Source organism: Orbicella faveolata, unplaced genomic scaffold (genome assembly GCF_042242905.1).
Source record: "Orbicella faveolata isolate gen_17 unplaced genomic scaffold, um_ofav_v1 contig_24, whole genome shotgun sequence".
NCBI lineage: Eukaryota > Metazoa > Cnidaria > Anthozoa > Scleractinia > Merulinidae > Orbicella > Orbicella faveolata.
This window is the reverse complement of record NW_028301552.1, coordinates 2,722,610-2,746,360: the sequence shown is the minus strand read 5'-3', so window position 1 is coordinate 2,746,360 and position 23,751 is coordinate 2,722,610. Positions and strand designations below refer to the sequence as shown.

The following is a 23,751-nucleotide window of genomic DNA, read 5'->3' as shown; positions in this document are numbered from 1 at the left end:
CCCTTTGTTTTTTGCGACGTTTTCCCTGCCGTTGTGGTTTGTTTAAGGTCTCTGCTGTTGTGGTTTATAAAAAGCAGAAAAAGTCACGATGTTGACGTATCAGTGTTCACCCTGTTTGCTTGTATATTGCAATTTAAACCTCAAAGTCACTGAAAAATTCCAAGTGAACGAAAAGTGCAGCTTATCATTTTCCATTCTGTTGTAGTCAATCGGAAAAGATCTGTTCCATTCGCCCCCGGAAATCTCTGGAAATTCACACCAGATTTTTTGGTTGAATGGAAAGCACCCTTGGCGAGTGTCTCCACCCCTCCCCCCCCCCCCCCCCCCCGCAACACACACACACACACAAAAGGGAAAAACTGAGAAGAGAAAGCCCTACCATTTCTCTTAGGGTGGGATGGGTACAGCTGCACAAAAGAAGACTCGCTTAATGTAAAAGGAACAAAATAAATTAACTTCAGACAGTTGTGAGAACAGAGGAAAGTGACTTTTATTTTCACATCTTTCAGGTCCATCTAATTCTACATAATTCCATGTGCATGCTGTGATAAGTAAAGGAGAAGTTGAAGCTGTTGTGAGCAGCTACCTCAGGGATAGGCAGATAGTAGTTGAATGAATGGATGGATGAATGAACGGACGGACGGACAGATGAATGAATGAAAGAAAGACTTTATTTGAGTGTCAAAGGGTATTTACAGTAGCTTTAAAAAAAAACTAATTGTGGACACTACAATATTTACTGTTTTAACTTGTTTTGTTAGAGACTAACCATTGAAAAGTTAGAGGTTGATCAACAGCAGACTAGAACTTCCATCTACCACAATAATCTTATTAATACACTGATAGTACTTCTGATAACAGTATTGAAGCAAAATCTACCTGAGTATTCAAATTGTGCTACAAGTAACACATATTTTTAATGCAGTGATGACTCTCTGAGAGTTGGTTCTCAGAGTTGGTGTACTCCACCTTGATGGATTGAATCAGTCAATCAATCAATCAATCAATAACTCACTCACTCAGTCACTCACTCAGTCAAATCAAACAATCAAACAATCAATCAATCAATGACTTAATTAAAGCCAAGGGTAAAGACCCTCTACTAACTAGGGGTACTTAAAAAATAAAAAAAATAAAATAAATAAATACACAGCTACTAAATAATCTAATTAGCCGTTATTATACTAAACAAATTATTTAATTAAAAGAAGCAAGAGTTTAATTATTTACGATAAGATAGCTATTTACAATAATTCCTAACCAATAATGAACTAACAAAACAAATCATTTCACTTATAAATTAAATAAACTCAGTACACTGGTCACTTATATGGAAAACTCTGGAGCATAGTGTAAAGAGTATTAATGGTTTTGAGTGTATTATAGTTCATCTTTTTATACTGTAAATATTTCTAGGAGGGCCACTGGTTTATCAGTAATAACTACTGTTCTGTGTTACCCTCTATTAATACCGGTAAAGTTGGTTATTGTAATAAAATTTATGTAAAAATTATTGTTACCAAAAATGGGACATTCATTAGAGCAAGGCCACTTATAGTCTTTATACCCTTGGCCACTCAGCAAAGAAATGCTGATAATGGAATCAATATCGCTATTAAGTAAAAACTGCGTTGTTATCAGTTTTAATTGGTCCAGCTTTCTCCAGTCAACCTTTCACTAACATCCCACAACTTCTTTCCCAAACCGGGATCTTTGGCAAGTGGATTGCACTCCTTGACTCGGCAATCACTGTAGTAAAGCCCTGAGACACCTTCTAGCTCTTCTGCAACTGAACAGTAGATTGTTGTCTGTGCTCCCTGCTTGCAATCCTTGAAAAATAGGAACATCAAGAGCTGTACTAATGGTTTCACAAAAGGTTTTTGGAAAAGCTTCCAGCATCGCCAGATGTCAGACTTCACAGCACCAGGATGAAGGGCATATACTGTTACTCCAGTACCTGAAGCAAGGAAATTAAGGCATGTTAATTCACTGTACTGTGGCCTAATGATTATTGCACTGGACACTGGTCCAGGTAGTCTAGGTTTGAGCCCCAGCTGCATCATTGTATTGATAGGAGATAATTCTGTTGTGGTATCATAGGGGTCACAGTGTTCCACATGGGCTGTATTGTGTGTGTAAAACGAACATGGCTGCATGTCGGCCGAGAATAAAGTGTTGTGTTCTCAAAAGCTGTTGTTCCTTTGATGGAAGCTTTACCAGCTGGTCAATAATAAGTGTTGTGTTCTTGGGCAAGACACTTTACTCTTGCACTACTCTTGCAGTACCTTCTCCAGCCAGGGGTATAAATGGGGTACCAGTAAACCTTGTGATGGACTAGCATCCCATCCATAAGGGAGAAGAAATACTACGACTCACTTCATACTACCATATACAATCATGGTATCAAAAAACTGTCCAATCACTGGTGAATAAATTTGTTATCATTTTTGTGCCACAATAGGTTACCATGGCAACAGCATGACCTGCTAAAAACACCCTTAAATACAGCTTTAGGGGCTTATAACTCAAAAATGGTACGGTGAAATTTTTTTATATTCATTGTCAAATTTTACCATGATTGTAGCATCAAGAGATAAAGAGTGGTTATAATGACCTATCAAAATCTAAGTGCTGGAAACTGTTTTGAGCCACCTTAAAAGCTTGACTTGCAGTTTGTATATCCATATGGCTGCATATGGCCAAGTTCTTCGATTACGTAGATGCAAAAAAGAACTTGGCTGTTTAATACCTTGTAGCCTCAGGTTAATTCAAAGACTTTTCAAATTAGTTGAAGGACTATTGGTAAAACTTCAAGGACTTTTCAAGGAGTATACATTGTATGTGAATTTTGTATGTCACTCATGTGTACTAGTGAAAACGGACAGAGGTGGTTTCTAAGGCATTATAATTCTAATTTATTACATCAAACATACTTGTACATAATGCTCACATGACTTCACTCACCTTCTAATCGCTTGCTCAACTCCCCTGTGAACACAACCTGTGCTAACTTTGATTGAGCATAGCGACTCTTCACTTTTCCAAACTTCTCTTTGGAAAGTGTAAAATCGTCAAGTTGGAGATCTGCATATTTTAGCTCATGCATTAAAGATGATACATTTACAATACGACTTGGTGCTGATTTCTTCAGTTTCTCCATCACTAGTAAAGTGAGCAGAAAATGGCTAAGGTAGTTTACTTGAAAAATACTTTCATAGCCATCCTTTGTCACCCTGTAAGATCCAGCAAGCCCTGCATTGTTTACAAGAATGTCTAGCCTCTCTTCTGTTTCATTGATGAGCTTAGCAAAAGCTCTGACGGACTTAAAAGAAGCCAGGTCAAGAATCCTGACAACAACTTTATCACTTCCAGTCTCAGCAACAATGTCCCTTGCAGCATCTTTGGCTTTCTCCTCATCTCGGCAAGCCAAAATGACCCTGGCACCTCTCTCTGCAAAATCCAATGCTGTCTCCTTTCCAATTCCAGTGTTGGCACCTGTCACAATTGTAGTCTTGCCTAAACATAACAGCAATAAAACCCTTTTAAAATCAGTGTTACTGTAAGACTGTAGTGTAGTCACAGAAAAACAAGCCAGCAAAACTGGAGAAGGTCAAAAAGTACAAGGATGAGGGGTTAAACTTTCTCCATATCCCTACTCATACACTGTCCCCTCAAAGGCTTTTACTAGTTTCGTCCTGTGTCTTCTCCACTGGAATGCTTGTACTTAATGCTCCCTTTTTTCCCACTTAAATGCTCTGACTATCCTATAAAACTCACCTCTAAAATACTCAGACAGGCAAATTCAACAGAACAAAAAGATATCAGTCACCTTGGCATCCTAATTTAACAGACTAAGCACTGTAGTTCACTAAGTAAGGCTTAAAGGAATATTTTCAACAAAAAATTTGGTGAAAACCAAGGTCAAAATGTCGTTAATTGCTTTCGCTAATTTTTGTGTTGAAAGTAGTTCACTGTAGTTGAAATTAACACAAAAAGTCGTGCTATACATTGCTTGGTATTAGTTTCAGTTGCCACTTTCTCTTAGAGACTTTTGTATTTTTTGCTGAACTGAGAAAAAAAGTTTTTGGGGGTAAATCCTACTGAAATGTTCACAAAAATGCTAGCATACTGTGCAAAACTCTATCATTCTGCACTTTCTTGCCCCAATTGTTTGACTCAAATTGCCTTGTTTTCCTGCAAAGACACAAATCGAATAAACAAACAAATTTTGCACTGTAGATTGCAGGCAATGCATCTGAAAAGTTGACAATAATTATTATATTAAGACCCAAGATTATTAACCTCTATCTGGCAAAGACATAACTCTACAGTATCACTACAGATTTCGTTAGGTCAAAGAAAGGCTAGAAATAAAAAGTATACATATTTTGAGGCCAAGCTCACTTTATTTGAAACTTCTATAGCCTGGATGAAATGAACTGTGAATCACCTTTGGAAGTAAAACCTCCAAGTTGTACTTTATATTCTGCACATTCACACTTTTTGAAGTGTCACTCAGTATGCTATGGTGAATCTTACCATCCAATCGTGCCTTGCTCTTGCATACTCCTCCACTGAAATACCACTTTATAAGTACTACCAAACAAATTGTCACTCCTATGACAGCTATCAGTGTTCTAACAGCACTTTGTGAGATGAAATTGTTGCCTTTATGAGATTGAAAAAAAAAACATAGTTATTTTTTACTACAATAACACAATGACACAGTCTCACTACGACAATAACAAAATTTCTTGCAACACAAATACGTCAGGTTTCCAATGACAACATTTGTCTGCCATAAACTTGATTAAGTCAGTGAACTTTTTTTTAATTGTATAATTACAGTCTAACGTACTTAGTTTCTGATTTCTGAACCAGACCACAAATCTCAATGAGTTTCACTCCATTTTTGTGAAGAGTAGCAGCCTAAACCTGTAATTCTGGGTGGCAATTATGGCAAAGCGATTTTAACTTTAAAATACTTTTAGGTGTTCAAACCGTTTTACTCTCATGTAGTGTAACACAACATAAATGAGGTGTATAAACCTAACCATACTTGATGCAGGAGTCCCTGTAACCTAACCTCTAATCAAGCATTTTTTTTTGGAATGGGAGAAGGAAAAAGGGAGAAGGAAAAAGGGAGAAGGGAAAAGGGAGAAGGCCATTAGAAATTCTGTGTGGCCAGAAAAAAGAAATTAAAGGAAAACTTACATTTCCAGGAGGGTGGAGGAGGAGTGGGCTCAACCAAAAGAACATTCTGTGTGGCAGGGAGAGGGGATGGATATTTTCTGGAACCCTTTAGTGGTGGCATTTGAGGACTTAGCAAAGGTCAGGTAGTTTCACAGTGATTCCCTTCGTTGCGACATGCTCCGAATAAAATGTAATAGCCAAACTCTCACGTGTAAACAAAAACAAACGTGTGACTGTCTAGGGCCCTTCAAGGACACACTCGCGGGAACTGGCACCTTCACAACTGAGAGATATCTTTGAAACCCTTACCCTCGCCCCTTAATTCCGGCTAACCAGAACCTAGTCACATTTCGCAAAGGGGAAATCCCTCAAAGAGAAGTTAAGCTGTGATGGCATCAGGGAAAAGCATGATTTTTTTTTTTCCAAACCCACCGAACGCTGCGCATATGCGGCATGACACGAAAGTGCATAAAGTCTTATATTTTACAATTCACGTTCGTAGAAATAGACAAACAAGATAACATAACAGGATCATTCACATTACAACAAACCTCCCGCTATCTCTTCTCCACGGGTCGCTGTAAGGCAGAAAGAGAGCGAAACGAAAACGAGTGACACCGCCATTATTGTCGATTTGAAAGAAACTAGTTCCCAGTCTTCCTTAGCCGCGCTCAGTAGGCACGAGAATGACACGCAACTCACAAGGGACTCACAAGGGGAAGATACCCGCGGACTAAAATTCTTAATATGCACAAAAATGTAAATCTTATTTATAGTGATCATGCACTTAGCTATTAGCGACAGAGAAAATTATGTCATTAAGATTGGCTGAGAGCTGGTCAATTTTAAAATCGTTGATTTTCAAGTTGCACTGCAATGCAAAAATGCAAAATGAAAAATAACGCACGTCCGTCCGTAATTTTCTCAGTATGAAGTAAGAAATAAGTAATCGTAAGACAGAAAGCTCAGAAAATAAGGATTTACAGTACGCTTGACGTTTTATAATTCTCTCAAACTGCACTCGCCAAAAGGCTCGGGCAATGTTGAGAGTGACATTCCATGGTATACCACAAGAGGGTGTTGCATAACTATTTTGTATACATACCAGGCCATAGAAAATACATGTACAGCGGCCAACTGATTTACACATGCGACATACGCGCGGCGCATGACGAGAAGGTTGATCCTACATCCTACATGATGGGATGTAGTTCCGTCGAATGAGGGTCTCCCGGGGGGGGGGGGTCTTTGTTCCCTTGTTCCCTTCCAAAATTGCCCTATGTTCCCATGTTCCCACACATTTTCATTATTTGTTCCCCTTTGTAATTTTTCGAATTTTGTTCCCCTGTTCCCAAAAAATGGCTAATGTTCCCTTGTTCCCTTCGATATTTTGCCAATGTTCCCTTGTTCCCCAAAACCCCTGGGAGACCCTCTCGAATATACAACAGCTTTCCCGTATTCCGATTGGCTCTATTTTCTATGGCATGGTATAAAGGTCTGGTATTTATAACTAATCACTCCTTTGTGGTATGATTCGGCGGCATGTTAGGTGATTTTGGCGTATATTTCACCAAGCCACGGCACACTAATGGCTGCCATATGTGCAATGGCTCAGCCAATCTGATTACAGCATTTGCATTATTATACTAATAGAATTCTACTAATAGCGAATAGTAACGTTAGGAATTACTATGCTAGTGGATTAAACTTATTAAAGGAGTGTATTCATAAATTATGCATGCACGAGTACTGTACTCCCTATACGGGGAGGACCCGGGGTACCTTTTTCAGAAATAACACACAAACTGCGGTGACAAACGTGACAATAAAACGTATTTTGGAAAACAAAATTCATTAACTTGACGTTTCGTATGATTCGATATACATCTTCAAAAGTGACCGTTTGGAACAGAAGTAACAACTAAATTTAAATTATAGATAAGTAACTAATTAACAATAACAATGACAGAAGCTGAGAAAAATTTGCATATTAAAAGATGCAAACTAATAAAGATAAAGCTTTTGCTGCTAACATTATCAGGTATATAAAAGGGTAGAGATTTCACAAGTTGAGGTATAGGAAAGGGTAGAGAAATCTGTTATTTAGTTATTTTAAAGGCCCTTTAATTAAAATATTTCCAACAGGCGCACCTTATGGCTGTATCATTTAATTTTTTAGGTACTACCTGAAAATGACAAGAAGAAGTCCTATTTTGGCGATTTATTCGTAAATGCAAATGTAAAACCATACACATACGGGCCAGTTACGAACGTAAGTGAAACTGAGTACCTTTTTTCAACTTGAGGTATACGCCGGGGGCACCTTTTCTGTCAAAATGATATACAAAAGGGTGAGGGGCCGGTTGAACCTTAGTGCGGAGCCTTCCCTTGTGTGACTTTGTGGTCGTTTTTGTGGTACATTTTTGAAGACAATATCAAAGCCTCGCATCCACGTTGGATTACGTTGTAACGCAAATGAGAAAAACTAACCGCGAAAAGGGCTTTTAAAACCTAAAATATTTCAAGTGACACAAAGAAACGCAAATTTAATTTAATCCACTGCATGAACAACGTCTTAATGCAGGACCTCAAAGTGTTCATATATATGAAAAGAAGTCAGTGTTTTTGTTTCTAAAACAGACGAACTAAAAGTTTCTGATTAAACGGTTCATTGCCGATCGCAGACTAGACTGCGAGCATTATCTCTTTTGCTCGGAAATCCGGGAGGAACGTAAAACAAGCAAGCGTACGAGCGTGACTGCGAATGTGACATGCGGGTTACTTGCGGCTCGCGGCTTCGCATATTACGCTCGCACGCTCACCAGCCACCGCTCGCTTGTGTTGCGTTCTTCTTTGCGTTCTTCCCCACGGATTTTCGAACAAAACAGGGTTGCTTGCAGTCTAGTTGCACCCTGATATTTTCGTTTTTTTATTTAGAACAATTAAAGCAATCATCATTCTATCATTTGAAAAGCCCAGGGAATGCGATCTCGGCAGTATAAGGCAAAAAATAAACCAACCTTGCCTTAATTCAGTAAAGTAGTATTATCGATTTTCTGCCGGTTTAGAGGTCCGTCACTGGGTGATGCTGTTTGCTGTGAGTAACTACGTTAGGCGGCACAGTCCCACTCTCGGCTACCCTCGGTTACTCTCCCGGGGCTACGCCCTGCGGTGGCTAACCAGTACGGACACTAACAACGGCAAGACTTCTGGTGGAACATTTCTAAATTCACCTTATATTTATGATTATTCAAGGCTGTAAAAAACTTTCCGGTAAGATGAAACATTGCCAACTTTGCATGTCTGTTCAACTGATCGCTGAATGCAGTTGTTATGTCCAGTCGAACCTCCCTATAACGGCCACCTTGTATTGGGGACAAAGGAAAGCCGGCCGTTGTAGAGAAGTGGCCGTTACAGGGAAATGTAATAATATTATGACACCTTTAAATTTGGGGGATGCAACATTTTTGTCCTCGAAAATGCTTATTGTTGCGTGTGAGTATGTAACACAACCAAAATATATCAATAAGACAGAAACCAAACAGAAACAGACACCAACGATCGACGCGCGGTACTGCTGAAGTCGCTGAAGTTTCATGACCTTTTACGAAAAAATGTGGTTTTGTATACACTGTTCGTTAGTCGTTGACTGGCCGTTGGCGAGAAGTTATTTTGGCAGTTGTGACACGTTTTAGTGACCGTTGCCGTTGTGGAGAGATTAAAATAAGAGTAAATGTGTGGACCGTCCGCCGGGGCAAAAAATTGGCCGTTATACCGTGAGAAATGACAGTTCAAGAGTAGCCGTTTTAGAGTGGTGGCCGTTGAAGAATAGCCGTTTTAGATACATACACATTTTATTTTAGTGAAGTAAGTTTGAATAAAGGTCGCCAAAGGGCTGATGTGGATCTACTACAATAAATAGAGCGGTGGCTGTAAGTAGAGGTTCGACTGTATTTAAAGTATCGCTGAGGGACACAGCCAGGTAGCAAACATCAGTGCTCCCAAACTCATGGAGTATTTTGCTGATTTGAGATGACTGAGCAGAAGGCATGACGAAATAATAATGACCTTGACATTGAACAACCTTCGTTGACCTTCATTAACGCACACAAACTCGCCTGTTGACAGGAATAGCCATTTTGTAAATTTCGCCGATTCAGGGATCTCAAAGGAATTAGAGGATATTGTACCAATATTTATTATTTGTTGTCAATTTGCCATTTTGGGTCACCGGTCGTTCCATCTGAGTAGGCCCGCAGAATCTATTTTCTGGAGTATTTGTATGAAACCCTGGCTATACTCATTAAGTGTACAAAAATGATTTTCTAGGTTAGGAGCTAAAATGGACGTGGGTGAAGGAACTGAGCAAAATTTGTCTTGTTTCGCGCCGTAAGCATCAACCTGAGAAATTCACTTGCTGCTAGGACAGTTCAAAGCGAACTGATTAGCTCATAACCATTTGTTGACTGAAGAAAGACAATTAACTGTAGAATAATAAAACATTTTCCGCTGGCATTTGAATACAGTACACATAATCTTCGCAAAGGCCAAGGCCATCTGATCATGAAGACGTCACGATAACATTACGTTGCAGTTTTTGCGTCGAACATTTCGTAATGCCTGCAGTATATAAGCAAGTTGTCGCTAGTATCCTTTGTCCAGTGAGTCACTTCACCTGTTCGTGTTACAGCGCGGCATTACAAAAGCGTACTCTGAGTTGTAAGTTACATTTTTTTCGGTCAGTAACTATTATTAATTTTACTAATGAACATAACTTTTAGGCGCATTAATATTTCGAACAAGAGGTCAAGACTTAAAATCCGTTCTGTAAAGTAATGTGTGTAAAAAAAAGAGTGTGGATACGCCGGTATGTTATAGAGCTGTCAGCCAGAGATATGTTCACAAACGGGCAATTTACCGGATGTCTGGTTCTTAAAAACCTATAGCTGTGTCTGATCTAATCTGATGCAGTTTGCAGTGAGATGTGTTAAGTTTTGTTTTCGTGATGTTGGCATTTGCTCTGTAAACAAAAGATTTAACCTGCGCTGAATCCACTGATTTTTCTTCCAGGCTTGCTACAAGTACCGCGAAGTTGAAGATTTCAAGGATGGAATTCCTACAGGAGATGTTGTCTTTGGAACCCCTCGCTCATCCTGGAGCCATCGCATCAGTTTTGCTCCTGACAGTTATGTTCCTCTACTGGTATGGAACACGTGGTTTCGCTGACCTCAAGAAGCTCAACGTACCCGGCCCCAAACCTGTTCCATATTTTGGGAACTTTCTCGAAACGAGGAAATATGGTGTACTGCACCTGATGTGTCTCGACTACTCCAAGAAGTACGGCAAAGTTTTTGCCATGTGTCTGGGTGGTAAACCAACGCTTGTCGTTGCAGATCCAGAGATGTTGAAGCAAATAATGATCAAAGATTTTCCAAACTTTCGAAATCGTTTCCAAATGCAGTTCCCGGGTCATCCATTCGAGAAAAACCTGTTAGAGGCAAAAGATGAAACCTGGAAGCGGATCCGGTCCACACTGACACCCACCTTCAGCGCGGGAAAGATGAAGTTGATGTTGCCATTGATCGAGAAGTCGTGCGACACACTGATGGAAAAGCTCGAGAAAATTGCCGATTCAGGTCAGTATTAATCGTTTTCTGATTGTTTTCCCCATCCCTTGAGTCGCATCTCTTGAGGCTTAAGTGGATCATTTTAGCGGGGGAGGCTTCCTCGGTGCCACCTATTGGAAAGCCTTCGAAAACTGTTCAGCTAAAGCAAACTACTAGCTGTTGTACATCATCGTTATTATTGTTTCATGATTCTGTTGGCTTATTTGTGCATTATATGCACCTCACAAGCGAGAAGAGCAGCATTCACTACCTTATAGGTATACTAGTATTTTAATTTGCTTGAATTACGACCCGGACGAACTCAAGTCAAAATAGAGGGACTGTGGACAGAAAGTAGTACCGGTGGTGGATTTCGGGAAGAGTCACAGAATTTTTCTAAAGATATAGACAGAAAGACACACAATGCGGATGATCGAAAATATAATCACTTACTTCGACTTTATATTAGGGAGTGGGGTCAAATTTATGTAGCCGTTAGGCGTAAAATTGGACGATTTCAACTGCTAGTCGTAGAAAATATGACCGTAAAAAAAAAAAAATAGCCACGAAAGTGAAAGTTTTAAGATCTTTTGTTAAGAATTTTTTTTTAGTCTTGTCTTATTATAGTGCACGGTTCTTATAAAAATAGGTTTTTCTAACTTTCGGCGGCATGATTTCTTTCATAGATCAAAGTGTCAACATGCTGGACTGGTTCAGCAAGCTAACTCTGGAAGCGATTTTATCCACTGCTTTTGGTGTGGACGCGAACATACAAATGGGAGAAAACACCGAAACGCTTGAGAAGGCCAAGGCCCTGTTTGAAGTGCCGTTTATGGTCAGACTGATAGCCCGCCTGCCATTTGGCAAATTGCTCCTTAAGATAATGTCCTCTGTACGTGGAAACCCAGCGATATATCTAGGAGACGTGGTCAAAGAAATCATCAAAACACGGCGCCAACAGGGGTTGACGGGACGGAAAGATTTGCTCCATCTCATGATGACCGCCAACGAAGAGACCACGGTGGAAGGGGTCAGCAAACTTTCCGATGACGAGATTGTAGCTCAATCGATCATCTTCCTTCTGGCTGGCTACGAAACGTCAAGCAACACGTTGAGCTTTATCCTTTATCACTTGGCTCTAAACTCAGATGTTCAAGACAAGCTGAGGACAGAGATCAAAGAAACCGTGGAGTCCAATGCCAAGAGGAAGTCTCTTTACGAACTGGCTCAGAACATGGAGTACCTTGATTGCGTCATCAAGGAGTCTCAGCGACTGTGTCCCGCGGCTCCACACATCAACCGAGAATGCTGCGAGGATTATGATCTCAATGGAATCCATATTCCAGCTGGCACGGAGATCATGATTCCAATATATGTCCTGCATCATGACCCCGACGCTTGGCAGAACCCGGAGAAGTTTGATCCCGAGAGATTCCGTGGTCCCGCCAAAGACGCCCGCCATGCTTTCCAGTTCCTGCCGTTTGGCGCCGGGCCCAGGAATTGCATCGGTATGAGGTTCGCATTGATGGAGGTCAAGATTGCTCTAGTGAGAATTCTGATGAAGTACAAGTTTGTGGCATCTCCTGAGACACAAGTACCCCTTGAGATTCGTGAAGGCATTACTTTGTCGGCGAAAGATGGAGTGCTAATCAGAGTGCAGTCCACAAATTAAAGAGCCTTAGCTGTAATGTACCGTTAAAACGTCGTGAAGTTTTGTATAACAAAACTGAACTGATAGGCCTTGACGTTTTCCGAAAAGCATAGATTAAGTAGTACGTACTTAGCCAATTGACGTTTTTTTTTTAAATATAAAACAGGACAAGTCATATATCGTGCGCGCCTATACTAATGAAGTACGGGCGCCCTCAGGACCGTCCGCAATAGCGGGATGTGATGAACATGACTCACTGTTTGGTTGTAAAGTGTCACATATAACGTATGTGACTGTTATATTCTTATACGATTTCCAGTTTCTTTAAACTGTAGTACATTTACTTTGATATTATCAACAATTAATAGAGGTCAACATTACGTACAAAGTAGTGAAAACATTTGAAGACCGCAGAATAATTATGTCATTCAATAGTCTACTTATACGTCAAAGTTATATGTAACGACTGTAGATCAATAAGCATATTAGTTTGGGACTACACAAAGTGTCCGGAATTCCGAAATAGCTTGAGTTCGAAACAACGGGAGTTGTTTTACATATATTTCTTTGTAATCTCGGCCAGGGATGTAGGAATAAAATACTATACTAAGCAATTGGCTTAAAAATTTCGTGTCACTTCGTTATCCAAGAGGAAGTAAAACCAAAGCCAATCCTGGCATGTTCGCACACGTTTTCCCGTGCTTTGTGTCGGCTACAAGTATTTGCTTTGCGTTTTGATTGGTTCACTGCATTGACTATGGCCATTATGATTGACCAGAGTGATTACCGACAGCTAAAAACTTGTGATGTTTCGTACCTCATTGTCTCATTTGCTAGAAAACGTAATCAGACATCGAAGAAAGGACAATTTTGTTTATTCCTGTTAGCATCCACATCATGTGAGCCCGGTTAGCTCAGTCGGTAGAGCATCAGACTTTTAATCTGAGGGTCATGGCTTCAAGTCCCATATCGGGCGCGCTGAATTTCTTTTTATCAACATTATTTCACTTCTTCTCTTTTCGTGATGGAGCTGTGAGTCACGATCAGCACAGGACTGCAATTTGAGCATCACTTCTTTTCGATCTTCGTCGTAGCCTGAGTACAGCTGCCTTAAGACGCAGCATTTTTAATGGGAGGCTGTAAAGCTTACTGACTATTCTTACCCAAATATGTGTCTATAAAATAAAACACGAAACTGGCGATAGGATGTCAGAGATTTCAACTTACAATCACAACATGTCTCTAGCCTTCAAATTGTTTCATAATTTAGAAAAAAATTATTGACAATTGATGTGTTGTTTTATCGGTTGTGATAGAAGAAAAATGGTAAAGTATAAGGAAAGAAAACGTTCTGACAGGCGGGGATACTCACCACTATACTACCGAGACTTTAATGGTGAAATGGAAATAATCTAAAAGAAATCAACATTGCTTTGTTAAACTCCCGAAAGTGGGTGTAAAACAATACACTTTTTATGGTTGGGTAGTTTTCACTTAAGTGTCAAAAGTAATTGGCATCAAGTTCTTGGGCTGTGCATTACTACGCTGAGCGATTGGCCTAAAACAAAAGTGTCTCTTCGTTATCCAAGAAGAAGCAAAACCATAACCAAGCGTGACTTGCTCGTACACGTTTTCCCGCGCTTTGCGTCGGCCGTTGTATTTACATTGCGTTTTGATTGGTTCACTGGATTGACTGTGGTCCTTGGATCGTGCTTAGACAGGGTAAGTACTTTGGTTTTTGTTTTATAACACAAACAATGTATAACTGACAGTTGAAAACCAGTGATGTCTACTATCTTATTGTCTCCATAAAATAATAAAATCTCACTGTATGGTTAAATAAGTATTTGGACACTGAGGAGTGCATGAGAAACGTTCAGTTTTCTGTTAGAATCCAAATCGTGTGAGCCCGGTTAGCTCAGTCGGTAGAGCATCAGACTTTTAATCTGAGGGTCATGGCTTCAAGTCCCATATCAGGCGCGCTGACTCATGATCAGTACGGGACTGAAATCTGAACATAGTTTCTGTTTAAAACCCAAAGTTTTGTGTTATTGTCATGTTTATCTCCACAGTTTGCGTGTTATTTCTTGTTAAGCTACGATAGCCAAAGTAAAAGAGTATTTTGGTTGTTTTATTTTTTCGCAGCCTTTCTTAATTATAATATAAGGCGTGGCATTTATTTCTACCTCGCACGTGTCTATAAAATAAAATACTGACACATACGTAATAAGATAAAAGACTGACTTTAGAATCACATGTCAGCACTGTGTTGAGGAAAGAATAAATAAATGGCAATCGTTAGCTAACTTACAAATTATTTCATAATTAAAAAAAAATAATAATACCAAGAGATTACCAAGGTAAGTACCTTGATAATCTCTTGGTAACACCAATTGATGCTAGTTCTTCGGTTACTACGACAGAAGAAAAATATGGTGGTATAACGAAAGAAAATATTTCTCCGCGGTGGGGAATCGAACCCGGGTCTCCCGCGTGACAGGCGGAGATACTCACCACTATACTACCGAGGATTGACGTACAACGCTGCCGAAAGTGGGTGTGAAACAATACACCTTTTCTGGTATGAGCTTGGTAAGCTTCCTTGAAGAGCTCCTTATTTTTCTGGATGAGACTCTCTACGATGAAGATTCTCTGCGCAATTGGGGAACCAAGATCCTTGGTTGAAAGATCGTTTAACTTCCTTCGGGCTTTATAAAACTTATCCTTGGTTATCCTTCTCACAAACTTGACAATAATTGTAATTATTTTATAAATTGAGAGTACAAATAAATGGTTGTTGTTGTTGTTATGGCGGTTTCCACCTGGGTGTCAAAAATAATTCGATTCTCATTTTCTGGGTTTGTGTATTACTACGCTAAGCGATTGGCTTAAAAACTGCTCGCCTCACCTTTTTATCCAATAAGAAGTAAAACCAAAACCAATCGTAACTTGCTTGCACACATTTTCCCGCGCTTTGTGTCGGCTACATGTATTTACTATGAGTTTTGATCGTTGATATGTTAACTGGATATACCAGAGTGATTAGTCTGACAATGCAACCAACACTTGAAAACTGGCGTGTCTACCATCTTATTGTCTCCGTATTATAAATGTCAAGCTAAGTGCTTATCGAGGCAACGAGAAAAGGACAAGTTTTCTTTCTTCTTTACATCCAAAACACGTGAGCCCGGTTAGCTCAGTCGGTAGAGCATCAGACTTTTAATTTGAGGGTCATGGGTTTAATTCCCATATCGGGCGCGCTGAATTCTTTTTTTATTACCAATGTTTCACTTGCTCTCTTTTTGTGTTGAAGCTATGACTCGCGAACAGCACAGGACTCCCATTTGAAAAGAACTTTTTTTACACCAAATGTTTCGATTTTTCTCGTAGGCTGAGAACAGCTCTCCTAAGACGAAGCATTTATAATGGAAGCTGTAAAGCTTACTGACTATTCAGTAGCTCAAGTATGTGCCTATAAAGTACGATACACACGTGGCAATAGGATATAAAAGAATGTTCATTAGAAGAGCGACATGTCGGCACTGTGCTAAGGAAAGACAATAACCAGCTTTCAAATTGTTTCATCACTTAAAAATTTTTTATTAGCAGTCGATGTTTGGTTTCTTCGGTTTTGATAGAGGAAAAACAAGAAACAGTAAGGAAAGGAAAAATTCTCCCCGGCGGGGAAGCGAACCCCGGACTCCCGCGTGACAGGCGGGGATACTCACCACTATACTACCGAGGATTTGATGATAAAATAGAAATATTTTTAAAGCAAATCAACATTGCTTTTTGAAACTCTCAAAAGTGGGTGTGAAACAATACATCTTTTCTGGTATAGCGGTTATCACTTGAGTGTTCACTTGAGTGTCGAAAGTAATTCGATTCCCCTTTTCTGGGTTTTGTGCATTACTACGCTAAGCGATTGGCTTAAAAAGAGCTCGCGTCACCTCTTTATCCGATAAGAAGAAAAACCTAAACCAATCGTGACTTGCTTGCACACATTTTCCCGCGCTTTACGTCTGCTTCATGTAGTTACTATGAGTTTTGATCTGTTGATATGTTAACAGGATATTCCAGAGTGACCACTCTGACAATGCAACCAACACTTGAAAACTGGCGATATTTACCATCTTATTGTCTCCATATTATCAATCTCAAGCTAAGTGATTATTGAAACATCGAAAAAAGTTCATGTTGTCCCTCTTTCTCCAACACGTGAGCCCGGTTAGCTCAGTCGGTAGAGCATCAGACTTTTAATCTGAGGGTCATGGGTTCAAGTCCCATATTGGGCGCGCTGACTCTTTTGTTAACAATATTTCACTTCTTCTTTTTTCGTGATCATGGCCAGAAATTCCGGACATCGCAACGACGCACGCGAGAGGTTACTTGACAATATGGTCGCCAAACACTCAAAGGAAATGTATGGCAGAAATAAAACAAAATAAAATAGAGCACGTTCTGGCTTACCGGGAACAAGTGCCGCGATCCGGTATATCACCACAGTTTGCGTGTTATTTCTTGTTAAGCTGCGATAGCCAAACTAAAAGAGTATTTTGATTGTTTTTCTCGCAGCTTGTGTACAGTTGCCTTAATTATAAGGCGTGGCATTTATTTTTACTTCTGGCGTGTCTATAAAATAAAATACTGACACATACGTAATAAGATAAAAGATTGACTTTAGAATCACGACATGTGGACACTGTGTTGAGGAAAGAATGACAATCGTTACCTAACTTAAAATTATTTCGTAATTTAAAAAAAAAAATTATACCAAGAGATTATCAAGTTAAGTACCTTGATAATCTCTTGGTAACACCAGCTGATGCTAGTTTATCGGTTACTACGACAGAAGAAAAATATGGTCGTATAACGAAAGAAAAAGTTTCTCCCCGGAGGGGAATCGAACCCCAGTCTCCTGCGTGACAGGCGGGGATACTCACCACTACTCTGCCGAGGATTTGACGGTAACATGAAAATCTTTTAGAACCAAATTAACATTGCTTTATTAAACTCCCGAAAGTGGGTGTAAAACCATTCACATTTTTCTGGTATTGTGGTTTTCACTTGAGGGTCGAAGGTAATTCGCATTTTCTGTGGTAGTGTCAGTAGCAACGCTAACCGATCGGTTTAAAAAAACGCGCGTCACTTTTTTGTCCAGTTCAGAGATGTAAAACCAAAACCAATCGTGACTTGCTTGCACACCTTTTCCGGCGCTTTGTGTTGGCTACATGTATTTGCTTTGTATTTTGATTAGTTCACTGGCTTGACTGTGGCCCTTGTGATTGGCCAAAATAGTTACTTTGTTGTTTGGTTTATGACACAAAGAATGTAACCCACACTTTAAATCTGGCGATGTCTATCTTATTGTCTCCATAAAATAATCAAACTGGCTAAAGTAAGTATTCAGACATCGAAGAAAAGACAATTTGTTTTTTCCTGTTAGCATCCACATCATGTGAGCCCGGTTAGCTCAGTCGGAAGAGCATCAGACTGTTAATCTGAGAGTCTTGGGCTCAAGTCCCGTATCGGGCGCGCCTCCATTTTTTATTAACAATATTTCACTTGTTCTCTTTTTGTGTTTAACCTGCGACTCACGATCAGTACAGGACTGCAATTTGAACAAACATTCTTTTAAAGTAAATGTTTTAATCTCTCTCGCAGCCTGAGTACAGCTGTCTTATTAGACGCAGCATTTTTAATGGGAAGCTGTAAAGCTTACTGACTATTCAGTAGCTCAAGTACGTGCCTATAAAATAAAATGCGATAGACACGTGGCTATAGGATATAAGAGACTGCCCATTAGAAATTCAACATGTCGGCACTGTGTTGAGGATGAAAATCCCTAGCTTTAAATTTTTTTCATTGTTTAAAATTTTTTTATTACCATTCGATGTTTGGTTTCTTCGGTTTTGACAGAGGAAAAACAAGAAGCAGTAAGGAAAGAAAAAATTCTCCCCGGCGGGGAATCGAACCCCGGTCTCCCGCGTGACAGGCGGGGATACTCACCACTATACTACCGAGGATTTGGCGGTACAACAGAAATATTTTTAAACCATTTCAACATTGCTTAATGACGCTCCCGAAAGTGTGTGTAAAACAATACACCTTTTCTGGTATGGCTGTTATCACTTGAGTGTCGAAAGTAATTCGATTCGCCTTTTCTGGGTTTTGCCCATTACTACGCTAAGCGATTGGCTTAAAAAGAGCTCGCCTCACCTTTTTATCCAATAAGAAGAAAAACCAAAACCAATCGTGACTTACTTGCACACATTTTTCCGCGGCTTGCGTTTGCTCCATGTATTTACGATGAGTTTTGATCTGTTGATATGTTAACTGGATTTTCCAGAAAGATTACTGTGACAATGCTACCAACACTTGAAAACTGGCGATGTTTACCATCTTATTGTCTCCATATGTATTATCAATCTCAAGCTAGGTGATTATTGAGACATCGAAAAAAGGATTTGTTGTCTTTCTTCTTTCCATATAAACACGTGAGCCCGGTTAGCTCAGTCGGTAGAGCATCAGACTTTTAATCTGAGGGTCACGGCTTCAAGTCCCATATCGGGCGCCTGACTTTTTTTAAATTAACAATATTTAACTTCTTCTTTTCTCGTGATGGAGTGTTGACTCACGATGAGTACAGGACTGAAATCTGAAGATAGTTTCTTTTAAGTCAAATTTTTCGTTTTATTGTCATGTTTATCACCGTAGTATTTCTTGTTAGGCTACGATGGTCAAAGAAAAAGAGTATTTTTGATTTTTTTTCTCCTACGCTGTATACAGGTGCCTTAATTATAAGGCGTGGCATTTAGTTTTACCTCACACATGTTTCTATAAAATAATATAGGACACATACGTAATACGATGAAAGGCTGCGCTTTAGAATCCCGACATGTTGGCGCTGTGTTAAGGAATGATTGACAATCGCTAGTTTACAAAGTGATTTATAATTTTTTAAAAATACTACCAATTGATGTTTAGTTTATCGGTTACTAAGACAGAAGAAAAATATGGGCGGAAAAATAAAAAGTTCTCCCCGGCGGGGAATCGAACCCCGGTCTCCCGCGTGACAGGCGGGGATACTAACCACTATACTACCGAGGATTTGATGATAGACAGGAAATATTTTAGAACCAAATCAACACTACTTTCTGAAACTCCCGAAAGTGTGTGTAAAACTGTTCACCTTTCCTGGTATGGCGGTTTGACGCACTTGAGTGCCGAAAGTAATTCGCATTTTCTGGGGTAGTGTCAGTAGCAACGCTAACCGATGGTTAATGAGGCCCTGCTGGTGTGCAATTTAGTATAAATTATTAAAGCCACACCCACACAGGGGGAGGGGCAGACCTAACAGTACCAGCAAGGATATTTATATGGGTAACAACATTGCAACCCCCCCTCCCCTTTGCCGGGTAGATACAGGAAACAGAAACAAAACGCCGATTATGATGGCAAACATGGGTGGCTGGGAAGACAGAGCCTATCTCCCCTAGAGTAGCGGCGTCTCTAGGGGAACCTATGTTACTTAGAGGACAAGAAGAGGGGTGCCCTTCTGGGAGGACAATAGGTCAGATGGTACGATGGCACCATCCTGGAGAGATCCGGACCTATTTCCTTGGAAGTAACATAGGATGGACCAGAAGAGGGGGTGCCCTTCTGGGAGGACAATAGGTCAGATAGTACGATGGCACCATCCTGGAGAGATCCGGACCTATTTCCAAGGGTGGCCATAGCACTTACTGTGGGGCAAAGCGCAGCCTAGGTTGCACTTCCCTGCCACCAAAAAACCTTAATTGACTAAGCAGCTATGGTTTACACACAATATAACAAATAGAACGTGGCAGTGAAGAAATCGAGAAGGTTCAGCAGGCGAAAGCCACCTTCTCATGAAAGGTAATTACAACCACATGGAGGAAAAAGATGGGAAAGGACAAAGCTACCAATACAGGGAGGGAGGGACGGGAAAGCGGAGAACGGCCTAGCTTGAATACTAGCTCACAACTGAGACAGGGTCAGAAAACAATGGGATTTTACTAGGCTGGTGATTGAGGGAGTTGGCAGGGGTATAGCATGCTGAAATCACATGAGAGCATGGTGGAAAATCACTGGGAGCTTTGTCGTATGATTTCCCATATGGTAAAACTATTGGGTTGCATTGGACATTGACCTAAGGTTATTGCACAATGGCTAATAGCGGGAAGATAACAGAACTGGTGACAACCTTAGATGACAGCTATGATGTAGACTACAGAGCTCATTAACCACAGTTTAAATGCTTAAACTTCTACGTTTAAAAAAACGCGCGTCACTTTTTTGTCCAATTAGGTGTAAAACCAAAACGAATCGTGACTCACTTGCACACGTTTTCCCGCGCTTTGTGTCGGCTACATGTATTTGCTTTGTATTTCGACTAGTTCACTGGATTGACTGTGGTCCTTGTGATTGGCCAGAATAATTACTTGGTTTATGACACAAAGAATGTAACCGACACTTTAAATCTGACAATGTCTACTATCTTATTGTCTCCATAAAATAATAAACCTGGCTAAAGTAGGTATTCAGACATCGAAGAAAAAACAAGTTTTCTTTTTCGTTTTAACATTGACATCATGTGAGCCCGGTTAGCTCAGTCGGTAGAGCATCAGGCTATTAATCTGAGAGTCATGGCTTCAAGTCCCATATCGGGCGCGCTGAATTTCTTTTTATTAACATTATTTCACTTTTTCTCGTTTCGTGATGGAGCTGTGAGTCACGATCAGCACAGGACTGCAATTTGAGCATCACTTCTTTTCGATCTTTGTCGTAGCCTGAGTACAGCTGCCTTAAGACGCAGTATTTTTAATGGGAGGCTGTAAAGCTTACTGACTATTCTTACCCAAATATGTGTCTATAAAATAAAACACGAAACTGGCGATGGAATGGCAAAGATTTCAATTTAGACTCGCGACATGTCTCTAGCCTTCAAATTGTTTCATAATTTAGAAAAAAATTATTAACAAGTGATGTTTTGTTTTATCGGTTGTGATAGAAGAAAAATAGTAAAGTATAGGGAAAGAAAACGTTCTCCCCGGCGGGGAATCGAACCCCGGTCTCCCGCGTGACAGGCGGGGATACTCACCACTACACTACCGAGGAAGTGATGGTAAACTAGAAATATTTTAAAACCAAATCAACATTGCTTTATGACGCTTCCAAAAGTGGGTGTGAAACAACAAGCCTTTTCTGGTATGGCGGTTATCACTTGAGTGTTCACTTGAGTGTCGAAAGTAATTCGATTCGCATTTTCTGGGTTTTGTGCATTACTACGCTAAGCGATTGGCTTAAAAAGAGCTCGCGTCAGCTCTTTATCCAATAAGAAGAAAAACCAAAACCAATCGTGACTTGCTTGCACACATTTTCCCGCGGTTTGCGACTGCTCCATGTATTTACTATGAGTTTTGATGTGTTGATATGTTAACTGGATTGTCCAGAGTGATTACTGTGACAATGCAACCAACACTTGAAAACTGGCGATGTTTACCATCTTGTTGTGTCCATATGTATTATCAATCTCGAGCTAAGTGATTATTGAGACATCGAAAAAGGGATTTGTTGTCTTTCTTCTTTCCATACAAACACGTGAGCCCGGTTAGCTCAGTCGGTAGAGCATCAGACTTTTAATCTGAGGGTCATGGGTTCAAGTCCCATGTCGGCCGCGATGTCTCTTTTTTATTAACAATATTTCACTTTTTTTCTTTTCGTGTTGACGCGGTGGCACACGATCAGTACAGGACTGCAATTTGAACAAAACTTGTTTTAAGCTAAATGTTTCGATCTTCCTCGCAGCCTGAGTACAGCTGTCTTATTAGACGCAGGATTTTTAATAGGAAGCTGTAAAGCTTACTGACCATTCAGTAGCTCAAGTTGTGCCTGTGAAATAAAATATGATATATACGTGGCTACAGGATATGAAAGACTACACATTAGAATCGCCACATGTCGGCACTGTGTTGAGGATGACAATCCCTAGCTTTCAAATTTTTTTCATAGTTTAAAAATTTTTTATTACCATTCGATGTTTGGTTTCTTCGGTTTTGATAGAGGAAAAACAAGAAACAGTAAGGAAAGAAAAAATTCTCCCTGGCGGGGAATCGAACCCCGGTCTCCCGCGTGACAGGCGGGGATACTCACCACTATACTACCGAGGATTTGGCGGTAAAATAGAAATATTTTTAAACCAATTCAGCGTTGCTTTTTGACGCTCCCAAAAGTGTGTGGAAAACAATACACCTTTTCTGGTATGGCGGCTATCACTTGAGTGTCGAAAGTAATTCGATTCGCATTTTCTGGGTTTTGTGCATTAGTACGGTAGGCGATTGGCTTATAAAGAGCTCGCGTCACCTCTTTATCCAATAAGAAGAAAAACCAAAACCAATCGTGACTTGCTTGCACACATTTTCCCGCGCTTTGTGTCTGCTTCATGTATTTACTATGAGTTTTGATCTGTTGATATGTTAACTGGATTGTCAAGAGTGATTACTCTGACAATGCAACCAACACTTGAAAACTGGCGATGTGTACCATCTTGTTGTCTCCATATTATAAATCTCAAACTAAGTGCGTGTTAAGGCAACGAGAAAAGGACAAGTTTTCTTTCTTCTTTGCAGATAAAACATGTGAGCCCGGTTAGCTCAGTCGGTAGAGCATCAGACTTTTAATCTGAGGGTCGTGGGTTGCCGGAAGTCCCATATCGGGCGCGCTGACTATTTTTTACTATTTTTTCGTGATGGAGCTGTGAGTCACGATCAGTACGGCATAATAGGCCCTTTGCACGATCGGTCACATGGTACAAAATCACACATGCTGGTGAGCAAGCTGCACAGTGGGACTTTCAAAACAATGCTACTCGTACCAGTCCACCTGGACCTGCCTTTGTTTTGGAAGTCCCACTGCCGAACTTGCTTACCAGCATATGTGATTTTGTACCAAGTGACCGGATCGTGCAAAGGGCCTATTTCTTTTCAGCCAAATGTTTCGTTCTATTGTCATGTTTATCACCATAGTATTTCTTGCTAAGCTACCATGGCCAAAGAAAAAGAGTATTTTTGATTCTTTTCCTCGCAGCCTGTGTACAGTTACCTTAATTATAAGGCGTGGCATTTATTTTTACCTCACGCGTGTCTATAAAATAAAATAGGACACATACGTACGCATACGATAAAAGACTGCACTTAAGCATCACGACAGGTCGGCTCTATGTTAAGGAATGATTGACAATCGCTAGCTTACAAATTAGTTGATAATTTTTAAAAAAAA

General features: G+C 40.1%; 2 protein-coding genes, 1 long non-coding RNA gene and 8 other non-coding genes across 12 annotated transcripts; 6 read left to right on the top strand and 5 right to left on the bottom strand.

Moving 5' to 3' along the window:
• Positions 1-465: 465 nt before the first annotated feature.
• On the bottom strand, positions 466-5,991 carry LOC110042434 (retinol dehydrogenase 13-like). Its single transcript, XM_089292239.1, has 4 exons — positions 5,745-5,991; positions 4,540-4,668; positions 2,965-3,516; positions 466-1,957 (listed from the first exon to the last, which is right to left on the bottom strand). Exons 1-4 carry the CDS (start codon positions 5,974-5,976, stop codon positions 1,644-1,646), a joined length of 1,227 nt encoding a protein of 408 aa, XP_089148365.1. The 5' UTR covers positions 5,977-5,991; the 3' UTR covers positions 466-1,643.
• A 3,752-nt stretch (positions 5,992-9,743) lies between these two features.
• Positions 9,744-13,076, top strand: LOC110042487 (cytochrome P450 3A24-like). 2 transcript variants are annotated; one of them, XM_020747868.2, is made up of 3 exons: positions 9,744-9,931; positions 10,264-10,829; positions 11,486-13,076. In XM_020747868.2, the coding sequence occupies exons 1-3, from the start codon at positions 9,810-9,812 to the stop codon at positions 12,469-12,471; spliced, it is 1,674 nt and encodes a 557-aa protein (XP_020603527.2). In that variant the 5' UTR covers positions 9,744-9,809; the 3' UTR covers positions 12,472-13,076. The 2 variants fall into 2 exon arrangements, with proteins under 2 accessions (XP_020603527.2, XP_020603528.2); XM_020747869.2 differs by having other exon boundaries at positions 9,825-9,912.
• Positions 13,077-13,353: 277 nt separating this feature from the next.
• On the top strand, positions 13,354-13,426 carry Trnak-uuu (transfer RNA lysine (anticodon UUU)). Its single transcript has one exon. It is a non-coding gene; the product is annotated as a tRNA-Lys (tRNA).
• A 694-nt stretch (positions 13,427-14,120) lies between these two features.
• LOC149109974 (uncharacterized) lies at positions 14,121-23,750 on the bottom strand. The gene is made up of 2 exons (XR_016207989.1): positions 23,575-23,750; positions 14,121-14,600 (listed from the first exon to the last, which is right to left on the bottom strand). It is a non-coding gene; the product is annotated as an uncharacterized LOC149109974 (long non-coding RNA).
• Trnak-uuu (transfer RNA lysine (anticodon UUU)) lies at positions 14,358-14,430 on the top strand. The gene has a single exon. It is a non-coding gene; the product is annotated as a tRNA-Lys (tRNA).
• Positions 15,636-15,708, top strand: Trnak-uuu (transfer RNA lysine (anticodon UUU)). The gene has a single exon. It is a non-coding gene; the product is annotated as a tRNA-Lys (tRNA).
• Positions 16,673-16,745, top strand: Trnak-uuu (transfer RNA lysine (anticodon UUU)). Its single transcript has one exon. It is a non-coding gene; the product is annotated as a tRNA-Lys (tRNA).
• Trnad-guc (transfer RNA aspartic acid (anticodon GUC)) lies at positions 18,405-18,476 on the bottom strand. Its single transcript has one exon. It is a non-coding gene; the product is annotated as a tRNA-Asp (tRNA).
• On the bottom strand, positions 19,489-19,560 carry Trnad-guc (transfer RNA aspartic acid (anticodon GUC)). The gene has a single exon. It is a non-coding gene; the product is annotated as a tRNA-Asp (tRNA).
• Trnan-auu (transfer RNA asparagine (anticodon AUU)) lies at positions 21,072-21,144 on the top strand. The gene has a single exon. It is a non-coding gene; the product is annotated as a tRNA-Asn (tRNA).
• On the bottom strand, positions 21,520-21,591 carry Trnad-guc (transfer RNA aspartic acid (anticodon GUC)). The gene has a single exon. It is a non-coding gene; the product is annotated as a tRNA-Asp (tRNA).
• Position 23,751: the final 1 nt, after the last annotated feature.

Coding starts and splice junctions, on each gene's coding strand:
- LOC110042434 (XM_089292239.1), bottom strand. CDS start 5,976: ATGATCACTATAAATAAGATTTACATTTTTGTGCATATTAAGAATTTT. Junction 3,517..4,539: donor GAGCAAGGCACGATTGGATG/GTAAGATTCACC, acceptor TGTTATGTTTAG/GCAAGACTACAATTGTGACA. Junction 1,958..2,964: donor GTTGAGCAAGCGATTAGAAG/GTGAGTGAAGTC, acceptor TCCTTGCTTCAG/GTACTGGAGTAACAGTATAT.
- LOC110042487 (XM_020747868.2), top strand. CDS start 9,810: ATGCCTGCAGTATATAAGCAAGTTGTCGCTAGTATCCTTTGTCCAGTG. Junction 9,932..10,263: donor TGTAAGTTACATTTTTTTCG/GTCAGTAACTAT, acceptor TTTTTCTTCCAG/GCTTGCTACAAGTACCGCGA. Junction 10,830..11,485: donor CGAGAAAATTGCCGATTCAG/GTCAGTATTAAT, acceptor TTTCTTTCATAG/ATCAAAGTGTCAACATGCTG.